Below are 26,183 nucleotides of genomic sequence, written 5' to 3'. Positions count from 1 at the left end.
CTGTTTTCAGGAGTCCCAAGTTAAAAGAGAAAGAGAGAGAGAGAGAGAGAGAGAGTGTAAATGTATATAGCAATGTTTTTCTTGCTATTTCTTGTCTGTGACAGATGTCAACTTGCTCCTACCTCTGCCTAGCAGATAGTCACACCATCCCAGCCATGTAGGAGGAGTGGGAAAGAAGACAAGTCCCTCAGCATCTCTGGCCCTTGTAGTGAGGAGGTGGAGACTAGGGGCTTCTCTACTTCACCAAGTTTTGTTGACAAAACTTATGTCAACATCCCAAAGTCGACAAAACAAAAATCGCCAAAGGGTGTTCACGCTTGCTCCCTCGGTCGATAGATCATGCCCACATTGGGGACACCCTCATCGACAGGGTGAGCAATGCACCATGGGTATATATCCCACAGTGCAGTGTTGTGGGAAGGAAGAGCTGATCGCTGCACATCTTGGGATTCTCACACAGCCCCCTCAGAGGCCAAGAGCAGCATCATGAGTAGCTCTGCGAGATGTCCATGCTGAGGAATGGCATAGCAGTGTGTCCCAGTCTGCCTGCTGTTATGCCATTCCTCAGCCTGCAGGGCAGGACAGGAGCATTCCAATGATTTGCTCTTTTTTTGTTCCCCAAACGGAGAAGCACACATATACTTCCCAGAGCTTTGAAAGGGGAGGGGCATATACCTGCAGGGCATCAGAGATCAAAACACTGAGCAGAGCAATCAGGGAAGGCATTGTGGGATACTGGCGGAAGCCAGTTCTGTCAACAAAACCATCAGCAGTGTCTACACTGGCTCTTTGTTGACAATAAAGGGAGGGAAAAAAAGACAAAAGTCTTTCGTAGGGGTGGAAGTGTTTTGTCACCAAAACTGGGCATTTTTCGTGACAAAAGCCCCATTGTAGTGTGTATGCTCTTGCTGTTTTGTCGCCAAAAGGCAGTTTTTGGCGACAAAACTTGCCAGTGTAGAAAAGATTACCTACATTTACCTCTTCTCTTTCACCTTGCTAGTAGCAGCTAAAATAAATAAAACAAACAAAACAAAACAAAAAAACAGGTACCAGTGCAAGGCAGAATATGGCAAAAACCACAGATATGAGTGTGAGGAACATTATTGTTTTTGTTTTATGGTAGCAAATTAGGGTGGCTCTTCAATACCATCTGGAATAAGTCCATGAAGCAGTTTGTTCATGCAGTTCCAGCAGGCAGCTCCACAGAGTGTTGTACTTTACTTCATTAGAAAAGAAATATGGGATGGTGTATCTCTTCAGTACGAAAGAAACAGTTCTTTGATATTTAATATAACTGTCTGTGGTAAGTTGTGTAAGCGGAACATTTGCAAGAACTTTGTGAATCATTACAAGTAAAGGGGCTGTGAGAATTGGTGGCACTCAACACCACAATCAGTGTGTTTACGTAGTCAAAATGATTGCTGAAACATTAGTGTTGAATTGTAGTATTATTATGTCGTTGCAAATCTGCATTGCTAGACTTGCTACCTTTAACTAATGAGTCAGCAAATGAAGGAAAGAACATGTGGTCCAGCAAACAGGAATGAACTAGTTTAAGTTTCAGTTTGCTCCTGGACCTTATACTTTCTCCATTAGAGAGCCACAGCAGGCACTGTAAAAATTTCTCATCTCAGGACCTATTCTTGCTAACAGGTTCTACAAACACATAGGGATAGTCTATAGAAATGTTGGATCAGACTACTACAACTAGTATTAATGCCTCACAGATTAGCCATCCACTTCTATTAAGCTCATCACTCTAATTAATATACAGATGTCCTAATTTCTACATTCTGAATTGTTCAGGATCATACCAGAGACAGAGAGACTTGGTTAGACTCTAAAATCCAAAACAACAGGAGGGGTTGCAGGATTGGACAGTTACACAGTAGTCCAAATCAGTGAAGCTATAATGATTTACATCATTGAGGATCTGGCCTTATTGCTTAAATCTTATGAGCAGATCTCACTGCACCTGAACAGATCGCTGAGAGTAAATGTAGGACCCCAGAAAGGTGTTCTACAGTAACATTTCAGGGTGAACTCATTGCAAACAGAGACTGTTTTAAGAGTAGTTGAATAATTACATTAACAACATCAATTATAGGATGTCAAAACAAATTCATTACAATGGTGTTGCTCAAATCAGTAAATAAGGGAACAGGATCTGAATGCTATCATTATTAACTGATTTTTGAGGGTATCTGAAATCACTAAAGTAACTGCATTGGAAATTACCATGCATCAATTAGCCAGCCCACTCCTTAACTACTTAAGAATTGTTATGATGAGAATCAGTAATGGCACATACAGTGACTGCATCAAAAAGTCGACATTTGTCAACAGTTGCCATGCAGCGGAGCCTACCTAACATGCCGCAATATGTCTGTGTCCTTGGAATACAAAATAACCATCAATAACTGTGATGTCTGGTGACTTTTTAAATTAACACCAGTGTACCCCCACTGGCTATCATTGACCCAGCAAGAAGGGTTTAGAGGCCAGAAGGGAACATTGCGACAATCTAGTTTGCCTCCTGTATAACACAGGCCATAGAACTTTCTCAAAATGATGCTTGTTTAAAACAGGATATTTTTCTAAAAGATATGGTCTGTCTTGATTTAAAAATTGCCAGTAATGAAGAATCTACCACAACCCTTGATAAGTTGTTCCAATAGTTAATTACCCTCACTGTGAAAAATGTGCGCCTTATTTCCAGTCTGAATTTGTCTAGCATCTGCTTCCAACCACTAAATCTTGTTATATGTTTAACTGCTAGTTTGAAGAGCACTTTATGAATTATATGCTCCCCTGTAGGTTCTCACAGACTGTGATCAAGTCATCCCCTTAACCCTCTCTTCGTTAAGTGAAATAGATTTTGCTCTGTGTGTCTGTTTTCTAATCCTTTCATCATTCTTGTGGCTCTTCTCTGAACCCTCTCCAGTTTTATCAATATTCTTCTTGAACTGTGGACACCAGAACTGAACCCAACATTCCAGCAGCGGTCAAACTAGTGCCAAATACAGAGATAAAATAACCTCTCTACTTTTACAACAGGGTCACCTGTTTATGCATCCAATACACATATTAGACCTTTTGGCCATAGCATTGCACTGGGAGCCCAAGTTCAGCTGATTATCCACCATCACCCCCAAATCTTTTTCAAAATCATTGCTTTCCAGGAGAGAATCTCCCACCTTGTAAATGACAGGTTTCAGAGTAACAGCCGTGTTAATCTGTATTCGCAAAAAGAAAAGGAGTACTTGTGGCACCTTAGAGACTAACCAATTTATTTGAGCATAAGCTTTCGTGAGCTACATCCGATAAAGTGAGCTGTAGCTCACGAAAGCTTATGCTCAAATAAATTGGTTAGTCTCTAAGGTGCCACAAGTACTCCTTTTCTTTTCACCTTGTAAATGTGGCCTACAATCTTTGTCTGTAGATGTATAACTTTACATTTGGACATATTAAAACATTATTTGCTTGCACCAGTTTACCAATCATAATAACGTTAAGCAGTTTTCTAGATTAAATTCACTGTACCTAAATCACAAGCTAAAGGAAACAAGAGGAAAATATAGTAGAAAAACACTTAACGAGAAAGTCATGAAGCTACTCTCCCCTACCCTATCCTACCATTAAAAAATCAGTATTTACCAACAGTTAACACATTGGTTAACACACTGGTATCTAAAGTACCAAAATTATTTCCTGTTTAAGTATAAAGAAAGATTGTAGTAGCTCACTATCTCTTGTCACATACTGACTTTCAGTGACAAGAGTAGTATCAAAGGTTTTTCATGCTTTATCAGCCAAGCTGCAGAAGAACTATTAGTGAAGTATGGCAAGTCTCAAGAGGAGAAAAAAGATACAATCAAGTGTTTGTTAACACTTCCTTATGTAGAATAAGTCCCAAGGGAAACAGTGATCCTGTCAGGTTTTTGTTTATGATGGGCCTATTTTGATTCTTTCACCTTGTTGATGAAAAAAAATTTTAAAGCATAAATTACCTATCTCTGTCTAAAGTGAGATAGAGTTTAACATACTTAATGTGGCTGTGAAATTGTCTTGTATTCATAAATTAGACTTACCAGAATGAAGAGGCAACGAGAAGAAAGTTTTGCATGCTCAGGAATGGTAGAAAACACTGACAAAATCAAGCAACCAAATACAAGAAGAAAACTGAAAAAAAAAAGAATATTAAAGAATTAAGAACAGTGAATAAATATGTCCATCAATTCTGCATTTCACAAATAGGAGCATTTAATAAAATGGCACTATATTGTGTTAAGTAACAAAGGAATTTTGGTAGAATTATATACAGTATTTATAAATTTACAAGTTTCTAAACAGAAATATAAATAAAGGGTAATAGAATTAAAGGAAATAACACAAGAATCTTTCTCCATGAGATGCATGAGCTACCTCTTGGTGCTCCAATCTGGGAAATATATCCATTCTAAACTAGTGTCTAATGCTGGGTGATATTTTTTTGAACAAAATGTTTTTTAATGGGAAACCCCCCCACAGATTTGGGTTGCTCAAAATATTTTTAAAATGTGGGTTGAATTTGCCAAATTGTTCTGGTCGAAAAAAGTAATTCTGAAAAAGTCAAACATTTTGTTTCACCATTTTTGAACCTGAATATTTCCACTTTGATTCCAAATGAGTTTTTGTTTCAAATTTTACTTCCATTTTATTTTTATTTTTTGTAAGGTAAAAAAACACTCCCAAAAGAAACCAAACATTTTTTTGTTTGACCAAAACATTTTTTTCCAGTTCAGCCACTGTCTCAAAAAAAAAAAAAAAAAATCATTTATTCACACAGCTCTACTAGTCTTAGGGGTTTTGAAGAACGACCATCAATTAGGCTTTTCCATAATCTGAAAGATCCCTTGATATTTACTACAAGACTTCTCCAGTGCCACCTAAGGTAGGTCAAAGACAGCAAAGTCACAGACTCTGTGTCTCACTGCCATGTATGGCAATTGGGCACATCCCCTGATGCTATGACTGTAAGGTGTCATTTTGAAAATTATCACATTTTGAAAAGAGAAAATAAAACCTGATGCAAAATCCTCACTAAGTATTTTTCCAGTCAAAGAAAGGAAAGATCTATCTCGGCCACAAGCTGACTATTCAAGTTAGAGCTGAGTATTCACAGACCAAGATTCAAGGAAGGAAACTATTACATTTAATAGTATAACAAAATGATGGCAAAATTGCAGGGGAAATTTGGATTGCCATTTCCAAGACATGGATTTCTAGAGGACAAATAGGCAGCCCCTGCTTACTGCACATTATGAGATTTTGAACAGCAGTGTATTCTGAGATTTTTTTTATTGCAGATGACACAGATAAATGTAGAGTATATGTTTGAGTTATATGTCATATAAAATTAATGTATAAGAAGCTAATTATATATTACTTCTGAGCTAGTATGATCTTAATGATGCAGACAACTCTCTACAAAATGTATCCAAAGTATAACAATAAGATGACTTTCTGTAAACTGGTTGACTCACAAAAATAATTTGCTATATTTTTCTTTGCAATTGGCATTTTTAAGCAAAATGTTGTATTAGTATTTCTATAATGAAATTTTGTATTGCATTTTAAGTAGATATTGAATAAGAGTCAAATTCTGAAGTCCTTACTATGTTAATACTCAGATCCTATTCCATAAGAATTTCCATGGAGTTTTTCTGAATAAGGTCTGATTATTAACAGAGTAAGAACTTCAGGCTTTGGCTCTGTATAAGCAGAATAAATAACATAACTATGATTCATGGAGAGACAAGGTGGGTGAGGTAATATCTTTCATTGGACCAACTTCTCTGAGTGAGAGAGACAACAGAAGTTAGTCCAATAAAAGATATTACCTCACCCACCTTATCTCTCTAATATCCTGGGACAAACACAGCTACAACTACATTGTATATGACTGATGGAGTTCTATTGGATGTTCTGGGTACGTAACAAACCAGAAGAATAAAGTTCAAGTAGTTTGTGTAGCCCCACAATAGAATTTATAGGGTCAGATTCTCCCTCCAAGCAGTGTAATCGGGAATAACGTCATTGAAATCTTCCAGACATCTGTCTGTATAGATGTTTATATGGCATTGGCTATCATCTCTGTTGTATCTGCTCATCAGTTGAGTTACACTCACTGCATAAACCTCATGTGAGTGAGTGGAGAATCAAGTTCACAGCCTCCGCTTCAAAATTTGCCTAACTGTACATCTACGAATACGCCCTGGCTGTTGCTTTCTACATTTCTGTATTGTTTTTACTTCCCTTCCCTTCCCCTTGTTGGAACTGCACTTCTCCTTCACTTTGTTACAGTCTGTTACTGCTGCCCTCAGCTCCCCCTTCCTGTTGTCAACTTTCCACCTTTATTTTCGTCTTGTGGTCTACCTCTCCATTTCTATGTACATCTCCTCTTCTTAATGTTTGTTCATCACCAGAGCAGCCTTTGCTCCTTCTCTAGTGGCCTGGCCTTGCCTACTGATGCAGGTGCTGCTGGAGCAACTTTCCCCTTTTACTCTGATGACAGTTACTAGACATTTGGCAAGCAACAGGCTAAACTGTAGCTGTGAATTAGGAGTATTTTTCCACTATGCTTAGCACTGTAGTCCCCGTGTTATTCTATATTCACATATACTGAACATGTAATTTTCTGATCTTTTGCTGCAAATGGATGATTGTGACTTTTTGTTGTATTAAATGTTTTCGTTGAAAGCAACAGACCTCAAGTACAGATGCAATTCTAGAACATGATCCAAATGCAATACTGTAAAGACCTTTAGGACATTACTTTCTTAAATGACCAGTTTCCACTCTGTGTACTGTATGATTTTAAGCCTATCAGTTAAAACAAGGGAATCTAGATGAGTTACCAGATTGACAGGACTAGAAACACAAGCCCTCTATTTATACCCAGAACTAGTTCAGCACTGGTAAAAACATCAGTACAGTGTTCTGCAGATTGACCAATGTACCAGGGCCCAGCTGCCTCCCAAGCACCTCTTCATGGCCAGGGACGGCTCTGCTGCACCCTGCCTCAGTTTCCCCTCAGCCTCCTCAATAACTCACAAAACAGCCCTTCTTGGGGTCTGGTTTATTAAAATAAAGTTCAAAATAATTCACGCTGTCCTCAAAGTCCCAAAATAATTCAAGCAGCCTCTCCTACTTAGAGTCTGGCTCAGAGACATCAGCAGGCAAAACCTCCCCTCTGCTGCTCCCCTGTTGTTTCAGGGTCCCATAAAGAGCCCTGCTCCACTTCTTGCAAGCTTCTTACTATGGGTTTTTGTATCTACAGCTTTTTCTGGCTTCCAGGCCCAAAGTTTTCCCCCTGATCATGGGTCTCCTGAAGGAGCCTTTTGCTCATGGCAGCTCTCTCAGTCTCTGCCAAAATTTCCTCCCTCTATTTCCAGTTCCCTTCTGGCTCTTTATAGAGACCAGCAGCTCTCTATCAGGCCCCCTGTAGAGGCTGTTGGTGAGGCACAGATGGGCTGGACCAGTTCCCTCTTAAAGGGCCCAGTCCACCCTGTGACACCCAGCTTACGTGTTTTAATTTGTGATATCAATGAGAACGCATAGATAGTGCAAGGCACGGACAAATCAGTTACTCAAGCTGTAGCGCAAGGAAGATGTAATGATCATATACAGTTAAGGAAATTCTTGCATATTCCCAGGCGTGTTCCTTAAAACATACGGTACATGAAAGGGTTAGCATTGGCCCCAGGGACCTCTGCCAGGAATGATGAGGAAATTTATTCTCTGTGATCCTTACTTTGCTACTAAGCGTGCTAATTAGGCTGGTATTTTTGTTATGTGAACACCTGTTCTCTAAGGGCTTGTTTACATGGTGCAGCAATGTGCTCTGTAGGGATGTGATTTCTAAAGCGCACTAATGTGCTCTGCACTAATTGGTCCACGTTAACCCTGCTGGAGCACCCTAAAAGTTCCCTAATGCACTTTATCATAGTGCTGTTTGAAACAGTGCTTGATGCACACCCATCAATGCACAACATGCTAGTGCACTTTAGGAATCATACTCCTGTGCAGCTCACTACCCCATCACATAGACAAGCCCTAAAAATGCATCAGGACAACAGCTCACTTCATACAACCATAAACTGGCTACAGCCACTACAGCCATAATTTAAAATTACAGACATTTGGGCATGACGCATACTAGCACTTATACTGTTTTGCTAAGTGATCATCCTCAATAGTATCGATATCCCACTCTTCTGTGAACATTTGTCAATCACATTTGTACTACAGCACGCTGAAAAAGGACCCTGCATATGGATGCAGGGTTTCTTTGCTGACTCATCCTACTGTCAGGTGCTTTAACCCTGCGTGAAGATGCAGTGCAATTAATACTGAGTTAGACAGGCAGGAAGATTCAGGCAGTTTCCCCAGGCCATCAGGGGGCTTAAAGCCTCTCTCGGGGCAGAGAGAAACAGGGCCTGGGACAGAGGATGTTCTACTGGGAAAATGAGTGAACAACCAAGCTTAGCAGATAGCTGAGGTTTATATATTTTTTTAAATTGTTGTTTGAGTTACAAATAAACCAAACCAAAGGAAGAAAGTACATGTTTGTTTGGACTCTAGAGAGAATAGGCATAGGTATGCGCCTTTTTTGGACTATACAAGACATACTGGCATTCTAAAGTAATAGAGATGAAGGATATAAACCATAACGTCACACTGCATCTTTTCATATTGAAAATTGTTTTTAATTAACCACTTCACTGCTCTTCTGCTACACTGTGTCCTGTGTTTACTGATATTAAGAAAATCTGGTGTTCACGCATGACACATGCTGGAATTGTTTTCACATTTGTTAATCAAATCTGAGGAAACACCTTTTTATAGCATTTAATACACTCAATGAAAACAAATTCCACTCTGAAGATCAATTCCAGGAGGAACCTGCACATAAACTCTTTTCCGAAGTATAGAAAAAGCAAATATTTGAGAAGCAATAGAATTTTATGACATGCAGAAGGGCAAACTAGTCCATTTCACACCCTCAGCCAGCAGGCAGTTTTCCAGCCACCACACAAAACCCCCAAACCAATAACACATATATATTTCAACCTTCAGAGAGTGACGTTCAAGAGGCAAAAATCCACCACATGCCCCTCTTGCTGTCTTTATTTAGATAAATGTCCCATTGATATCAATGGAAGTTTTCCCTAAGTAAGCATATCAATGTGAACCCACTGTAATTACAGCCTGCAGCTGACAAGACTATTCTTTGAGCTGCGGAAGCACTGGTTCTCTTTGCTACTGTCTACACTTAAAAGCTGCAGCGGCTTCTCCTGTTGTAGGTACCTCCCCAAGAGACGGTAGCTATGTTGACAAGAGAAGCCCTCCCATTGACATAGCGTGATCTACACCAGGTGTTAGTTAGGTCAGTATAACTGTGTCTCTCAGGGGAATGGATTTTCTACAACCCTGAGAGATGTAGTAATATAAGTTGCTTACACTAAACCTAAGACATGTCAGGGAAGGCAAAATAAAATGGACTGAGGACTTATGGTAACAGGATGTGATCTCCATCTCCGGGCTCCGAGAGGGAGTTTGTGTGCAGGAGGGGGCTCAGAGCTTGGGCAAGGGCTTGGGGTGCAGGAGAGGACTCAGAGTGCAGGCTCCGGTGGACACTTATCTCAGGCAGCTCCCAGAAGCGGCCGGCATGTCTGGCTCCTAAGCGGAGGCGTGGCCAGGAGGCTCTCTGTGCTGTCTGCATCCACAGGCGCTGCCTCCGCAGCACCCATTGGACACGGTTCCTGGCTAATGGGAGCTGCGGAGCCAGCACTTGGGGTAGCGGCAGCACATGGAGCCCCAGTGGCCCCTGCGTCTAGGAGCCAGACATGCTGGCTGCTTCCAGGAGCCGTGCGGAGCCAGGGCAGGCAGGGAGCCTGCCTTATCCCTACTGTACTGCAGACTGGACTTTTATCAGCCTGTTCAGCAGTGCTGACCGGAGCCACCAGATTACCTTTTTGACCAAGCATTCTGGTCGAAAACTGGACATCTGGCAACCCAATCTTTGCTCCTGACTCAGCTGTGCACTGCTCTGTCTGTGGCTGACTTGCTACCAGGCTAATGTCCCTACATTCCCTGTGCCACTGGTGTCCACTAAACAGTCCCTCCAGGGAACCTGGGTCCTCTGGCTCCAGTTCCACTGACCATGATACATTACCTAGGTGAAACTTAGACAGAACATCCGATGAAGTCTTTGCAGTGTTCCCAACAACAGGAAACGGCAAAAGAGCAGCTTTAAGGCCAGGTAAGGTAGAAGTATTCAGAACACTGCAATAATCAGAATGTATAAGAACTTGTTTTCATTTACTATGCATTGATATACCCCATTTTTACATTGATGGATTAAGTACAGAATAATGGATCTGCATGAGGACTTGCACAATCATCTTGTACACCTTATATGATGAAAAAGGAACTTTCAAATGCCAGTATTTGAATTGTGTTCTGAAAAAATGGAGCTGGAATAGCGAGGTTTGTCTAGAGAATGCTATTGCAGGTGCAGGACAGACAGACCAAAATGCACTGTAATTATATTCAGCCTGTAGTGGTTCAATCTGAACCATATATTGATTCAAGCTGAAGGAAACAGATTGTCTAGTCTCTCATGCATTTACTTTTCAGACAGTAAAACATATGCCTTGGGCAGCAAGTTACCATAAAATTATTCAGCCACAGCTATAGTGTTGTATTTTATCAAAAGCAGCAACTTCCATTTTGTTTCAGCAGAATAAGTTTTGATGTAGACCCTTTCATTTTATTTCCTTTCTTCTGAAAGTACATACTAAATGGAAAAAGGGCCAACTTATGAACGTTAACAGAATCTCAAACGTGTTCATATTTGTTCAAGCCACCTCTCAAACTTTTTGTGTTGGCTAATTAGGAACCAGTAATTCGGCATTTATCTAATTTTCAATAGAGCTCTCTACTTTATCTTGACATTTTACTGGTGGTTTGTAAATCCAACCATGCTCAACTTAAAAATATGCTTAAAACATTAGCCAGGTATTATTATAAATGAAATAGGTACTCAGACCCTTAAAAGCTAATTCGCTATATAATTTAGTACTAAAATTAAAATAATCAGAAAATAAAACATCTGTAAACAGCTTTACTACCTCTTTTGTAAATAATAAAAATATATCTGTTAAAGTGACATAATTAGATAATTAGATCACCAAAGTTATGTTAAATTATTATTCAGGGTCTAATATAAACCCTATAAAAGTGGGGATACTCAGAATCATGGTTGTAACTATCTTTAAATCACTCTATTTTCTTAGGTGGTGCCGCATATTGTATGTGGTATGCAAGATGAACAAAAGTTTGAAAACTCCAGCAATTCTTAGCTTAAAAAAGTGTTAAATTCTGGTCTCAGTTGCATTAGTATAAATTCAGAGTTAATTCCATTATTCAGAGAATACACAAAAGTAATTTAGAGCAAAGTTTGAACCAGTGGATTGAAGAATGGAGTTTTGGCCCGAATTCTGAATGTCCTTTCTTTGAGGGTTTAAATGAGACCTTAAATTATCACCTGTAAATATATATATTTTAATTCCCTCTATCTTTGTAATATGTATTCAGTACCCAACTAGCCAGGAACCTATTAATTATTAGATACATTCTGTATATGATTCGGATTTTTAAATGTGGATACCTAGGACCTGATCCTGCAAAGTGCTGAGCTGAGGGCCTCCAATACCTGCTTCTACCAAAGTCAACAAAGGGTGCTGAGCGCTTCCGAGGAGGGGCTCAGCATCTTGCAGGAATTGACGTCCAAATGGCACGTTTAAAATATGGTTTGGTATTTGTTGGATGCACAAAACCCACACTTTCTGGCATCTGATGGATAACTACACATATCCATACCTCTTTAGTTACACAATAACTAATTTAGTGCATGCATATGTGGGTTTTGTTACACATGCAAATGGTATAATAGCAGATCAGACAACAGTGTTTGAATATATGGCCCTATAAGTTTGCCACATCCAACCCAGCTCCAATTATCACCTCATACACAGAGGTAACATGATGTAGTGAGGGATAAGCAAGACAACAGTAAGGGAAGATAAAGGCTGCACAGTTACTTAGCAAGGGCTTTGTTGAATGATGCACTCAAGATTGTGAGACTATTATTTTGGGGACTGGTTGGGAGATGGCATTACCAAATGGATATTCTAAATGGCTAATTTTATGTAGTTGTTGCTGCTGAACTTGATATTATGGGTCTAAAGTAGACATGGAACTGTCTTACTAGGGTATAAGGAAAATGCTCAGATAAATGCTTTTAGTTTTAATGCACTGTGTTGTTTTCAAATCAAAAGTAACTCGTGTCCAAGATATCAAATGGATGGGCAGCCTCTAAAATCAAGAATATTTTATAATTCCTTCTCAATCTGCTTTGTTGTAACCTAACAATCACTTTTTGAAATACTGGGAAAAAATGTAGGGCTACTGGGAGACAGTAAAGCAAAGGTGATACAATCAATCATAATGGAATTCATGAAGCCTAAATCTCTCTCTCCTGTGGTACACAACCAGCCATTCATTCTCCTTGAGCAAATAACCCATAGAAAGCATTGTATCCTCACTGCACGCCACAATGGAAAGAATATCCTTAAAAGTTAATTTATTAAAGATCCGTCTGGACTAGATGAAAAAAAAAGTAAGCAGAGAAAACAAACTAATTTGCAGCCTCTGACGTGTCATGGACTAGAACAATACACTCTTTCTGAAAAACTCATGAAAAGAAGTTTAATAAGTGATCACGGTATCAAGCAGCTTGAAAAACATGAGGATGTTGGACAACCAGCAGATGCAAGAAAATCAGCTTTAAATCATACATGGAGATCTCGGTGTCTACAATTCTGAAATTAAACATATAGGATGATCTCCCTCCACAATGAATGAGCATATCAGGATCCCTTTCACACAGCGAATAAAAACACTGGAAGGAAGGAAGTCATTAATATGTTTTATTTTTTTTTTCATTTGACCATTGGGTTTGGGACTGATGCCCACAAGAAGGTGGCAGCAGGGGGAATTTTAGTTTATGGCTTTAGTATATTGTGATGCTGAGAATAAGAAAGAAGAGCATTTTCAGGGCTAGAGCAGCGGATCATTTGTCAGAACAAATATCCCAGAGAACATGCCAGATGAAGAGTAAGAGATGGACAGACATGCAAATAGAACAGTGGGGAAGACATGGCTAAAATACAAATATTTGACTCCTAGTTTGATAAGCCAGTATCAGCAGAAAGTTCAACAGCTTTAACTTCTATATGATTTAAGGAAGGTTTCAGAGTAACAGCCGTGTTAGTCTGTCTTTGCAAAAAGAAAAGGAGTACTTGTGGCACCTTAGAGACTAACCAATTTATTTGAGCATGAGCTTTCGTGAGCTACACTTTTCATAAGGAATTCCATTTCTTTTCTGGCCTGAAATATCTCATTTTATATAGTCACAGGAGTGTGTACGCAAGCACAGACACAAGCATACAGCCCCTCACATGCACACCATTAAACTCCCCCAACTGGCTTGTGTATAGGAAAAATAATGCTCTCAGGCTGGGAGCCAAATTAGATCCTGGAGCAAATGTACACAGTCAACGTAGAGATGACGGGAGAATCTTAACAGTACCAGTGAGTCCCACTGCACTTTGTAATATCACTGACTAGTAAATTCCCTGAGGTCAGTTGAAAGAATGTCGCAAATAATGATATGGAATAACAAGCTCCAGGATATTCAGAAATAACTGAAAGTGAAAACATCAACTAGCACAGACCTGGGAGTGGGGAGATATTTACCCAGGTCCTATGGTATCTCCCTTAAAAAGTAATCTTTTCAATTTTTCTTTAAAAGAGATAATGCAACTGCTGACATGGTGGAAAATAATACAGTTTAACAGTTTTGATAATGCAAGCCATGTGGATTAAATTTTCCATCATTTATAGTTTCAATGTGACTTGTTTATGCAAGAAAATGAGATATGACAAAGGTTATGACAATTTGTTAAAATTGTTTGACAAGAGTTGTGTAGAGCATAAGCACTCTCCCATAGAAAAAGGCTCATAAATTTGTCCTGTAAACTTTCATTTAAAATGACTTGCTCTTTAACCTTTTCTAGGACTATAAGAGTGTAAAACATTAAGGACCTGATTCTGCACAGCCTCTCAGTATGGAAAGCCCACTGAGCTTGTGCATGGAAGGTCTATAGGATGGGACTCTTAACTCTCTTAAAATGTGAAAATACATATACTAGGGCACTCAAAATGGTTTTTGTGTGTGTTACGAAAAAAATAAAATTGTGACAAAACCCTATTTTAGAAGCTTGGTTTTCTGGTTAATTAACTGTAAACTTTTGTAGAAACACAGAACTTTTGAGAATATTAAACTTCTGCCAAAAAACGAGGTTTTGCTGCCGATTGAACTCATCACCATAAACTGATTTGAAAAGTTGTTTTTGTTTTGTTAGGCTCTGATATACAATTTTATTCAGACAATATTTCCTTGTTAATTTATATATTGTACATTCACTGCATCAGAACAGAACAACAATTCACATGATATGAAAGGGTTTAAATTAGCAGTGACACAAATGTTTGTAGACCTAAATCGATCTTCTTTGTTATATTTTTAGTGAGAAAATGAACAGTCAGTGTCTGCCAACTGACTGTGTTCCAGGATTATCTTATTGTATTTGGCCTACAGAGAGAAAGCAGTAAAGTGGCTAAAGCAGGAGAGCTCCTGAGACACCAAGTAAAGTGTTTGTGTTATTGGCAGCAGATTTCATAATCTGGTTCACTACAGAGAGAAAATAAAGCATCAATATAAATTTCTCCAGGGAACAGTAAGCGCAAACACCATTCTCTGTCAAACATGTATAATAGCTAAAAGAAACCCCGTTGGAATTAGCCTTTAATGGCATATGTTGCACATGTCCAAGTGTTTAACAAAACAATGAGAGAGCGTTTAAAGATTTCTTTGGATTGAGTCAAATGGTTTCATTTGAAACTGTTGTTTACAATCATCCCATTAGGATGCACTTGTTTGGAAGTGTGTGTTTTTCCTCCAGACTGTAGCTGCTTTCAAAAAGCCTAGTAAGAACAGGGGTGTTGTAATTTTTACATACTAGAATCAATGTCCATTTTCATTAGGAACCAGGTTTGATGGAACTCCATGTAACTTTGCACCCACTGCCTCCTAAAATCTATGGAAACTGCCAGATGTTTCACTGTACCACACCTAAAGAGAGGTGAATATGCAGCCAACATTTTCAAATGGAAGCTCCTAAAGTTAGGTACCAAAATCTATATTTAGCCTTGGTCTCCAAGGTGACCTGTGGGAGCTCAGTTCAAAAGGAAACCTCTGTTCTGTCTTTAAGGCTACGTAAGTGACAAAATATGGATTCAGGTATCTAAATTTAATTATCCAAGTTTGGAAATGTTGGCCTCAGTTCATTCACTAAAATGATTAGACACCTTTGGGTATGGCTGCCTAGACAGCTAACTCACTTTTAAAGTCCATAGGGATTTTTTCTTGCCTGGTGCTGCACCACTGTACCTTTTACCCCAGCCTCTCAGTGAGTAATTTTAATAGCCTTCATTGAGACATTTTTTGTGGAACGATTTTTCCATTTTCAGCTAACTCTACTAATGTTGTCCCTCAGCCTACTGTGAGGAGAAGAAGATTAAAAAACATGTACATTTTTTACTAGTTCATTCTAATTGTTTTTGTATACTGCAAATCATAAAAAGTAGATTGTCAGCTAAATTCACTTCTAGCTCAGAATGTCATACTTTACAATTTAATATGGAAATATGATCATGTTCCCTGTGACATTCTGGGGTGCAATTCAAAATAGTGAGGGGCTGTGTCACCGCCTGCCCTGTAACCCTGGGTGTCTCACAATGCTTTGCTGCTGTAGGTCCCAACCTGGGCTGCTCCCAACCAGCCTTCCAGCATGCAGGTCACACCCTGAATGTCTGTGTGTTAGACAGCCCTGATTCAGCCGCTCTGAACCCCGCAGCCACTCTACAGCCCCACTCTGGCTTCCAGCTCTACCTGTCTTCCCTCCACCCGTAGCCATTTCCACTCCAGCCTCCACAGCTCTGGATTTCTCACCATTGCCACTGCCTCTGCTGGATCGTCTGAGGAACCATCTGCTTGATCTCCTGCATGTGCCCCATAGGAGAAAGAGGGATCCCTTCTGGCCCCTAGGTTTGGAGCAGGTGCTCCATCCTGCCTCATGGCATATGTGGACAACATGGCCACTAGCTCCAATTGCTTATGATCAGCTGCTGACAGACAACACTGTGCTCACAGCTCTTCTAAATGCTGCTTCATGAGCTCAGCAACTGCTTCTTTGCTCCTCCTACCTTTTCTGCTTCTTACTCATTTGTACACTTTCTTTTCTTCTGTTTCCCTTGCCCAAAATAAACAAACAGAAAATAATCAAACTATAACCTTTCTTTGACTGTTCTCAGCCTTTGCACTTGAGAATCACTTAAAACTATTTCACCAGTGCTTAAAGGGTAAACTTCCATTAAAATAGCAAACTGTGTGTAAATCCTGCATAACGACACCACAGTCACGTTCTGGTCAGTTGGGGGTGCAATCCAGCCCTGTGAGGGGCTGTGCCTACCCTCTAACCTTGGGAGCCTCACAATGCTTTGCTGTTGTAGATCCCACCCTGGTTCACACACATGTAAGAGCTAGGAATATGTGTTAGAATTATAACTAAATACCTGTCGCATACATACATCATGCAAGAATATTAATGATCAGTGTGTTGTTATTTTTCAAAGGCATATTTTGTACAAAGATTATTACAGTAGTGTGTAGGGTGCGAATACCAGGGTGCATAGTGTCACAGTAACTATCATTGACAATTGTAAGCTTAAGGAGAAGAAACAAGAAGGGACCGAGGAACAATCACACTCACATTGATAATACATTATATTCATCAGAAGAGACAAAGCATTCTCTTCTGTGTAATTATAAGTCAAATCCTGACTCCAGTGAAGTTATTGGGAGTTTTGCCACTGACTTCGTGGAGCCAGGACTTCACCATATGTCTCTATTACCCCCATCGCATGATCCAGCAATGGCAGAGGGCCAAGCGGAGGTACTGAGACAGTGGTAGCTGCACAGAGTCAGGAAAGATGTTGACCTACATGAGACTTTTGGAGTGTCTCCCACTCAGCATGAATGGACACTGGAGGACCCTGAGTAGGCCGTGGAGGACCATGACATGTGGCTACTTGGAAGGAGACACAGATACATCTACTCCTTGGCTGTGAGATGTTTGGTGCCCTGAGTTGGTGTTTCAGGTGGCCAGGATGCTCGTGGCTGTGGATGGAGTCAAAGCAGACACCTCTTTTGCAACATTTCCAGTATTTGGCTTCTCCGATAGACCTACTACTAGCCCTAGGATTGAGGACCCCTTTTCCCTCTGCTGTCTATAGGGATGCAGCAGACTCTCGGTATCAGTTAAGGAGGGGTCAGAGGTCTTTATTACACACAAATCCCCATCCAGGTTTGAAGCACTACCAAGCTAGGATATTTCAAGTCTGAGCTGAAATGGTACAACAAAACCCTATCAAAACTAGTACATTTCAATTTTGTTTTTCACTTAATTTTAGTTAAGACTAGGAAGCCAACTGTATTGAAAACTGATTTTAAAAACCTGGTTCCTAGAGGAATCCTCATATGCTGAGTTTCTGCTTGGGGCAAAACAGAACTACTTTTGTGCTTTCTCCCGTACTGCCCCATATGCTTGGGAGAAAACCTACCTCATTATCCTCTTTCAAATTCCTCCTTAAATCTCTCTCCTGCCATGATGCCTACAAAAAATTTGACAACTGTTAGGCCACCCGTATGCTGAGATCACAGCCTCTCAGTATTGACCAATATTGTCTCATTGTGTCCTTGTACTCACTCACCTATATCTCCCTGTCATCTCTTGTCTTATACTTAGATTGTAAGTTCCATGGGGTAGGCACCACTTTTTTGTTCTGTTGTTCTGTGTTTGCCTAGCACAACTGGGTCCTGGTCCATGGCTAGGACTTCTAGGAGTTACAATAATTAATAATAATTAAGACAACATAAGATTCAGTGGGAAATACAGCCTAGTACAGGGATTCCACTTCATTGTTTTAGCCGAACAGTGTAACTTTAGTAACATATCTGAATACTAAGTAACAAATTTAACCAAACATTTTAGGACTTGTAACCAGAGTGTAACTGGTTTTAAGTTGTGTATTGTACCTCACTTTGCTTTATCCTGGTAAATGATTGCTGTAGCAGTGGTAGTATAAAACTGATACAACAATCACATTTAAAGTGACAAACACCAGTTAATCTGTGAACTTTATGCTGCTTTTACACTACAGCTTTACTAGGAAAGGGACAATCCATCGTCTTTTGAGTATATTAAAATACAGAATCCTATTTTTAAAACACTCTGCTCTGGAGAATGAGGATATAGGTGAAATTCTGTCCCGAACAAAACAATGTACATTGATTAATTATTTAAAAAATGTAAAGACAATAGCATTTTTTAAAAGGCCAGTACACTTTACAGCCCCACCATTCCTCTTGGCAGCAGCAGGAGCAATCTAAGCAGCCACAAAATTCAAGGATTGAAACTGGCCAGAATAAAGGCATAGTCTTTATAGAAGGATAAATGGTGAATGTAAATTTCTCTATTGTACCAGGATGCCTGTCTTCTTTCTCTAGCTTTATTTTTCTAATTTTAACAAATAGGTTCCAATCCTTGCTGCAAAATTACTACTGAGTAAATAGAAGTTTGGCCTGTGTTGGGAGTATTGAATTTGTCCATTAATGTTGCCAGTGCAAGGAAACTCTTGTTCTTAATTTGCATGAGTTCTCCACTAATTATCTGATAGCAAAAATGGATATAAATGGAATACAGAATAATTTTCCAATATACTAAATTATTAGTATTAAAAATCCAATGTCACACAGTCACTCAAGGTGTTTGGTTCTATTCCACAGCAGTAGTCTTGTCTTTTAGGAATCTAAATTGATTTTCTGCCGATTGAAATGTATAACCCCATCTATTGATGTTATACAGTAGCACTCACTTAAGAAGCTGTTATGGCAGAAGAATTTCAGACAGCAGAAGGAAACAGCTGCATCAAGTGCAATAGCATTATAGACTGTGTTCTCTGAATGGGTATGTATCTATGGGGAAAATTTACACCGGCTGAGGATCTGCCCCTACCAATATAGGCCTTGATCCAGCAGAACACATAAGCATGGGCTTAAAGCAGGGCCGGCCCACAACATTTTGGCACCTGAGGCGGGGAGCTCAAATGACGCCCCCATGCCCCCTTGCTTGGGCCAAAACTTTGAAAGGTCTCAATTCTGCCTTCTTCCCGTTCTACTCCTCTCATGGTACTGCTCTGCTACCTACCCCAGTAAAGGAGAACTAACAACTTAAAATGCCTTATTCAATAATTTTAAGTAACACTTAACTTTCAAATGCCTGAACAGCAAATGTAACTTTTCTTGTCTGCATACTGAACACTGGCATTTTTATCTGTTTGAATAATCAAAGTGGTGCTTTCCAGGCCTTCTTGGTTGCAAAGATTTGAACTGCTTCCTGCTGACTGTCCACAATCTGGGCCAGCTCATGCTCTATTGAGATGGTTGCAAGGCCAACCAGCCTCTCCTGTGTCATTGTGGAGCGTAGATGTGTTTTTATTAACTTCAGCTTGGAGAAGCTGCATTCTCCACTGGCAACTGTTACAGGAAGTGTTAGAAGTATGTGCAGAGCAACAAAAGCATTTGGAAAGAGGGTGGTCATCTTATTTGTGCACATATCCTCCAGAACAGCCTTTGGAGTTGATCCTGCTGAAATGTATCTTGACAGGGCTTTTGGTTCATCACCTAAATCACTTGCATCAATATCGCGCATGTCATTCTGTGTCAACACTGTCTCTAGTGCCCTGCATTGCTGGTGTAGGTCTTCTTCAGGTATAGTGAGGAGTTTTGGAATATCATACAACATCCCAAATATACAGCTGTGTTCCTTGAGCTGCATGAAACGTTCTTCAACTGACTGTATTGCACAATCTAGCACCTGGTTAAAGAATTCAATTTTGAATTGTTGTTTGGGGTCTCTTATGGGATTATCCCGTGCCTCATAATCAAAATGTCTTCTTCTTTGGTGACTCTTGTATTCTTGAATGGGTGGGAAAATAGCTTCAGAGTGAAGTTCCTCTGCCAACTTCTGTGCACTCTTCAGAATGTTTTGAAATCCCTCATCTGACTGGTAAGACTGTAGCTATGACTTTGCTTTGTCCAGTTGTTCCATTGCTCTAGATATATCAAGGGCAACACCTTGGAGTCTCTTGCTTACAGCATTTATTTCAAACAGTATGTCATGCCACAACACTAAGCCACACAGAAATGTGAAGTTATGTATGTTTCTGGTGATTCCATTTCCCTCTGCCACTGTTCTCCCATGAACAGTTCCTGTCATAGCATTATCCTCCATAATGGCAACTATGGCATCATCTATCTTCCCAATTTGGTGTTTGATAGGCTTTCTCGCCTCCACTCGACTTTTCCATCGTGTGGCACTCAGTGGGTTCAGTGTCAGAGAGGATATTCCCAGATGTTGCTTCAAAATTTGCCATCGATGAGTTGATGCAGAGAAAAATGCATAGATGCTTAGAATTACATTAAAAAATTCAGCAGCCTCACTGGAAGCTGATGCTGCATCACTGACCACCAAGTTCAATGAATGAGAACTGCATGGGACAAAAAAAGTTTGAGGGTTTAACTCTCGGATCCGTGTCTGCACTCCTCTGTCCTTTCCTCTCATGCTGGCACCATTATCGTAGCCCTGACTTCTCACGTCAGCTATCGCAATTCCCGTATCTTCCAGCTTTTTAAGAAGCACATTTGTCATACCAGCTCCTGTAGTATCATCAATGTCAATAAATTCTGGAAAATGCTCTCTGACAGTCACCATTGCAGGGACATTTTCACTAGGTTCTGTTGTTACAAAACACACCATTAAAGTAATTTCTTCCGTATGGCTGATGTCAGGTGTGCAGTCCAGAATAACAGAATAATATCTTGCTGACTTCAGAGCTGCCACAATCTTCTGTTTGACTTTTGTTGCCAGTAACTATATCATCTCATTTTGAATTGTTTTTCCAAGGTAGTGGTTTGTGTACATTTCTTGGGTGGTGACGCTTCTTAGATGCTCCTGGAGTACAGCATCAAACTCAGCCATCAGTTCCAGAATTTTAAGGAAGTTTCCATTGTTTGGCAAATACAGCTGATCTGAAGTGCCATGCAGTGCTAGGTTTTGCATAGCAAGCATTCTCACAATGACAATGAGCCTTTTCAGAACATTTTGCCAGTAAAGAGACTCTGATGCAATCTTCTCTTGATGCTGATCATCTATGGTGGCCTTTAACCTTACTTTCATCTCAAGCTCTTTCCACCTATGGAATGCTCTCTGGTGATTTGCTGCCTTCTCATGGCATGCCAGATCTCTAGCCAGATTTTTCCAATCCTTTGTTCCTGTAGAACCCAATATGGCTGGAATATTAGAATGGAAGAGTTTGCAACAAAAACAGGATGCAGCATTCTGGGTTTTGAGTACATAAGCCATGGCCTCTCTACTTTGTCACCATTGCGGATTTCAAGCCAGTAATGTGTTGGATGGAAACTTCTATTTTCATTGTCTTTGGGGAACATGAAATTTTTCACTTGCTGTGGCCCATGCAGTACAAGGAAGTCACTCAGGCTATTGCTCAAGTGGGTCCAAAGTCCTGGATCATCTAGACTTAAGGAACTAAACTCAGCAGCAGCTGTTTCTTGCGCCTCCACCACACTCTTCTCTGATCTACACTTTTCTTCAGGAATGTGCATGGTTACATCCATTTGAGATGGAGATATGGATGCTGCAGTAGCTGCCAGGTCACCTGCACTCTGACTAACTGGAAGATCAGGCACCTCCTCACCACTCACTTCCTCACTGGGGCCAGAAGGCTCACCGTGAACATTTGTGTCTATGTATCTCAGGAAAACTCCTTCCTGCTTAAATAGAAAAGCTTCCTTTGCTTGCTTGCTTTTTCTGAATGCTGCCCCAGAGGCATGTTTTCTTCTTTCAGTCATGATTGCTGTTCTGTGCCAGCTACAGTGCTCTCAACACTCAGTTGAAGGGGACAAATAAGCAGACTGGTACCAGGGCCTGAGTGAGGGAAGATATCAGCATCTTAAGGGCTTAACTGGCTCCTACTACTGCAGTTGACTGCCTGTTCTCCTCAAGTGGGTTCAGGGAAGCAGCCGGAAACAGGAAGCTCCCTGAGAAGCTGGTGTTAATCAGTCCAGGCTCCTGGGGATGCCAGAGAGGTACATAAGAGGCTCCTCCTCCTCTCTCTCCCTGCAGCTCCTGCTGCTTTCTGTTATTCCCTCTCACCTTTTCTCCTGCCTGCCTGTTTTGTCTCTTGTGCCCGCCTTCCTCCAGCACAGCACTCCACCATCTCTGTGCAGCTAGAGCAGAAAAAATACACATGCGCCGGCAGCAGACACAGTTTTCTACATTCTGGGTCCTAGTGGTGCCCCCCCACACTCTGGCATCTGAGGCGGCCGCCTCAGTTTGCCTCATAGTAAGGCCAGCCCTGGCTTAAAGTCATGTACATGCTTAAGTACTCTGCTGTATGGGGGACTTTATAACGCACTCAGTCACCACGGCATCTAACCTTGCCCTACAGTAAACATGCCCATTCTGTTGATAGTGTCATTAAGATATCTTTAGTTTTTTAAACACACTAAGTGATAAGACAGATGTGCTCACCACAACAGTATGGTGGGTCCTTGCCTAGCTGGCTGACAGAAAAGGCATTGTTAACCCTTTAAGGGTTCCCTGTGCAACTGATAGCAGAGGGAGAAGGAGGAGGAAAATGTCCCCGGATGGAGTGGGTAGGAGCAGGAAGTGGCTGGAACAGGTCAGTGGAGAAGGGCACTGCTCATTCTGCTGACCAGAAGAGTTGGAAGGAATTTATATCACGTGCAGCCCCAGAGAAGCCCTCTTTTACCTGGTTTGGGCTGGCAGCACCCACCCACCCACCCAATCTGAAAAAGGACCGAATTTCCTTATGACCTGCCATAGGCATTATGCTAGTTGTCCTTTGTCCCCTGGGGGTCTGGGAAGGAATTTTCCCCTCACTGTCTGATTGCCTGAGGTGGGATGTGTTTCGGACCCAGTGGGGTACGGCAGGGGTTAGGTTCTAACCTCACAACTTAGTATGTAAAACTCATGGCAGATTTCCAGAGCAGGTACTCGTTTGGAAGGGATACAGTTGTCAGATAAATGGACTGGAAAAGGATTTAAAGGAAAGTATTCCATAAAGAAACTGAGGAAGGGGGTGTCAGGGCTCCTATGTGGGGAGCTGACCTCCTTCCTTTTATTGCCCTCTTAACCCTCATACTAGGAGAGGGTGTTGGGGGCCCAGCAACAGCATGGCTGAGACAGGTTGAGTATTAGGTAGAAATGATGATGACTGCACTCTAAAATGTATAGACAGGCAATCCTAGATATATTAAGTGACTAAAGTTGTGGCATAATTTAAACCACATCCTTCTCTTTCTTCCGGTGTAGCAGGACACTTTCTATTTTGTCACTGCTGCAGGAAGCAGCCACAAGAGTGTAACCTGTATGGGCTTTTCAGAAAACGTTACTTTCTTTACCCTTTATGTTCATTAGCCAATTGTCATTGTTCATTCAGGAACAGACTTCACCTTCAGCCTCATTCTCCAGAGCAGAGAGTTATAAAAAGACTATTCTATATTTCAATACACTGTAATGAGTTTCTATTTCCCAGGGTCTTGGGAAGGGGGCTAAGATTTGTGCTGTAGGTCAATTTTTTTTGCTGGGGGGGGGGGAGCTGTTGGTGTTAGCTACTATTTTCAGGTGATTTGTGTTTCCTAATGCAAACCAATGGTGCTTAGACTGTTAGGTAGCATCTCTGGTAAAATCCTAGCCTAGTGGATAGGGACGGGACTGGAACCCGGACCTGGTTCTATCAGGGGCCTGGTGAGTGACCTTGGGCAAATCACTTTGCTGCTCTGTGCCTCAGTTTCCCCATCTGTAAAAAGGGAATAATGATACTTACCTCCATTCTAAAACATTTGGAGAATGAGTGATGACAGGTGTTATAAGAGCTAGATATTTATCATTGCAAAAGTTAAGGGGACTTTCAGCATTCATTAGGAGCAGGATTTTACCCCTTTTTGAGCATTTTTATCAATGCATAGAAGTTAATTATACCAAACAGAATCACTGCATGACAAGCAAATCAGTATTATACCTTCTCTTCTTTCAATTTAATATTACTTATGGTAAAAACAGAATAGAAGGAAGACAGCTAAGAAGTGAGACAAAAGGTCCTATTCTCTGGAATAGGTGTTATATTGCTTTTTCCATTATATAAAACTATCCAGGTGAGCTTAACAACTTTGTAAAGAAGTATTCACCACCGCCATCATCTTAATGTCTGAGCAAAATACAGAACAATTTAAGTGTCCTCAAGCTTCAAAATGATTATGGAAAATGATACAATCTTTAATGATTTTGTACTTGTCTGACAAAAACCCCACAATGTTGAGATATTTTAGGGCCCTTCGTTTTCAGTTTTTATTGTATTTAATTTTCCCCAGGAATTTATCAGTGTTTATAATTACAAAAACAAAAACAGGTGAAAATCAGTGCAAAAAACTATTATTAATTTTTCTCGGCTAATATCTGGGCTGATTTTGGTGGATGGAAAGACAGGGGGGAAGTATTCAGTAGATTAATGCTTTGAATTCCATTAATCCATGTGATTTGCTGCAGAACTAACAGAGAACTCAAAACACAATGCCACCTCTGAGTTTAAGAAAACAATATATCTCTAAGTCCCACATAAAACTTTTCATTTGCATAAACAGTTGACTGTTGTAACTCTAGAACTATTAGCCTATAAATATTTACATTTAATAATTGGGCCACACCATTTGCAGCGCACACACTCAACTTCATCCTTTTCTCCTGTTTCTCTTTTTTTTTAAACTTTCGATTACTTCTTTGTGTTCTGGAATGTATTCTGATACAGGTTTTTGTTTTCTTCCCATTTTAGTGTGTCAGATCTTTAAACTGTTATTTGCTAACAGCTTGAAATATGTACGTGGTAGACATGAGGTTCATCAGTTTGTTCAGATGCACAGACACTTCAGAGTTTGCGTGCGTGCCTGTTTACTGTGTGTATCTTCTAGATTTATACATCGCCATACTTCAACAGGCAGCTTTGCATATACACACAGACTAACGTATTATCATAATACATATATATCATGCCGTGTATTGTGTTTTCCTAATAAAACAATGGTTTTTTTTATATATTTAAATGATGCAAAAGTAGGGTGAAAATCAGAAAAAATTGAATAATACTTTTTATAATACCCGGGAATTTTTTGGTAAAAATCAGTTTAAACTGAAAATGAAGGGGCTTAAATATTTTACAGCACTCATTTTCCACAGTGAGTCATCCCCCCGCCACTCCCTGTTCAAAACTGCTCTCAAGCAGCTTGTAGAATCAGCAGTGTTCATAAAGCCCATCTACAGAAATGCTCTGTTTTCCAGGGACTTTCATTTTAAAATCTAGGCAATTTGGGGGGGGGGGGGGGAATACATTAATGTTCTTCCTTATTTTCTTCTACATTAGCCAATATAATCTAAAGTCCTGCCAGCATGCAACTGTGAAACGTTAATAAGCACAACCTCAAATATCTGTGTACTTGTTGCAGATTGCAATGTAGGACTGTAGCATCTTTTCTTTACACAGCAGGGACTGCATGTCAGGGATAAACTGCATGTTTATTTCCCACCCCCCCCCCCCACACACACACTGTTCCTCAAAAAGGACAGGAGGACTTGTGGCACCTTAGAGACTACAAGTTTATCTGAGCTTAGGTTTTCTTGAGCTATAGCTCACTTCATCGGATGCATCTCACGAAAGCTTATGCTCAAATAAATTGGTTAGTCTCTAAGGTGCCACAAGTACTCCTTTTCTTTTTGCGAATACAGACTAACACGGCT

The 26,183-nt window shown here is 40.3% G+C and overlaps 1 protein-coding gene across 5 annotated transcripts in view; it reads right to left on the bottom strand.

Moving 5' to 3' along the window:
* Positions 1–26,183, bottom strand: part of KCNQ5 (potassium voltage-gated channel subfamily Q member 5) — a 515,957-nt gene that overhangs the window by 135,178 nt on the left and 354,596 nt on the right. For all 5 annotated transcript variants that reach the window (XM_077811612.1, XM_077811613.1, XM_077811617.1 and 2 more), the window contains exon 2: positions 4,092–4,182. In XM_077811612.1, coding sequence (XP_077667738.1) covers positions 4,092–4,182 — 91 coding nt within the window. The remainder of the gene's footprint in view (positions 1–4,091; positions 4,183–26,183) is intronic.

This window comes from Eretmochelys imbricata, chromosome 3 (assembly GCF_965152235.1).
Source record: "Eretmochelys imbricata isolate rEreImb1 chromosome 3, rEreImb1.hap1, whole genome shotgun sequence".
Lineage (NCBI taxonomy): Eukaryota > Metazoa > Chordata > Testudines > Cheloniidae > Eretmochelys > Eretmochelys imbricata.
Note: the sequence above shows the minus strand (reverse complement) of the source record. Positions and strands in the feature narration are given on the sequence as shown.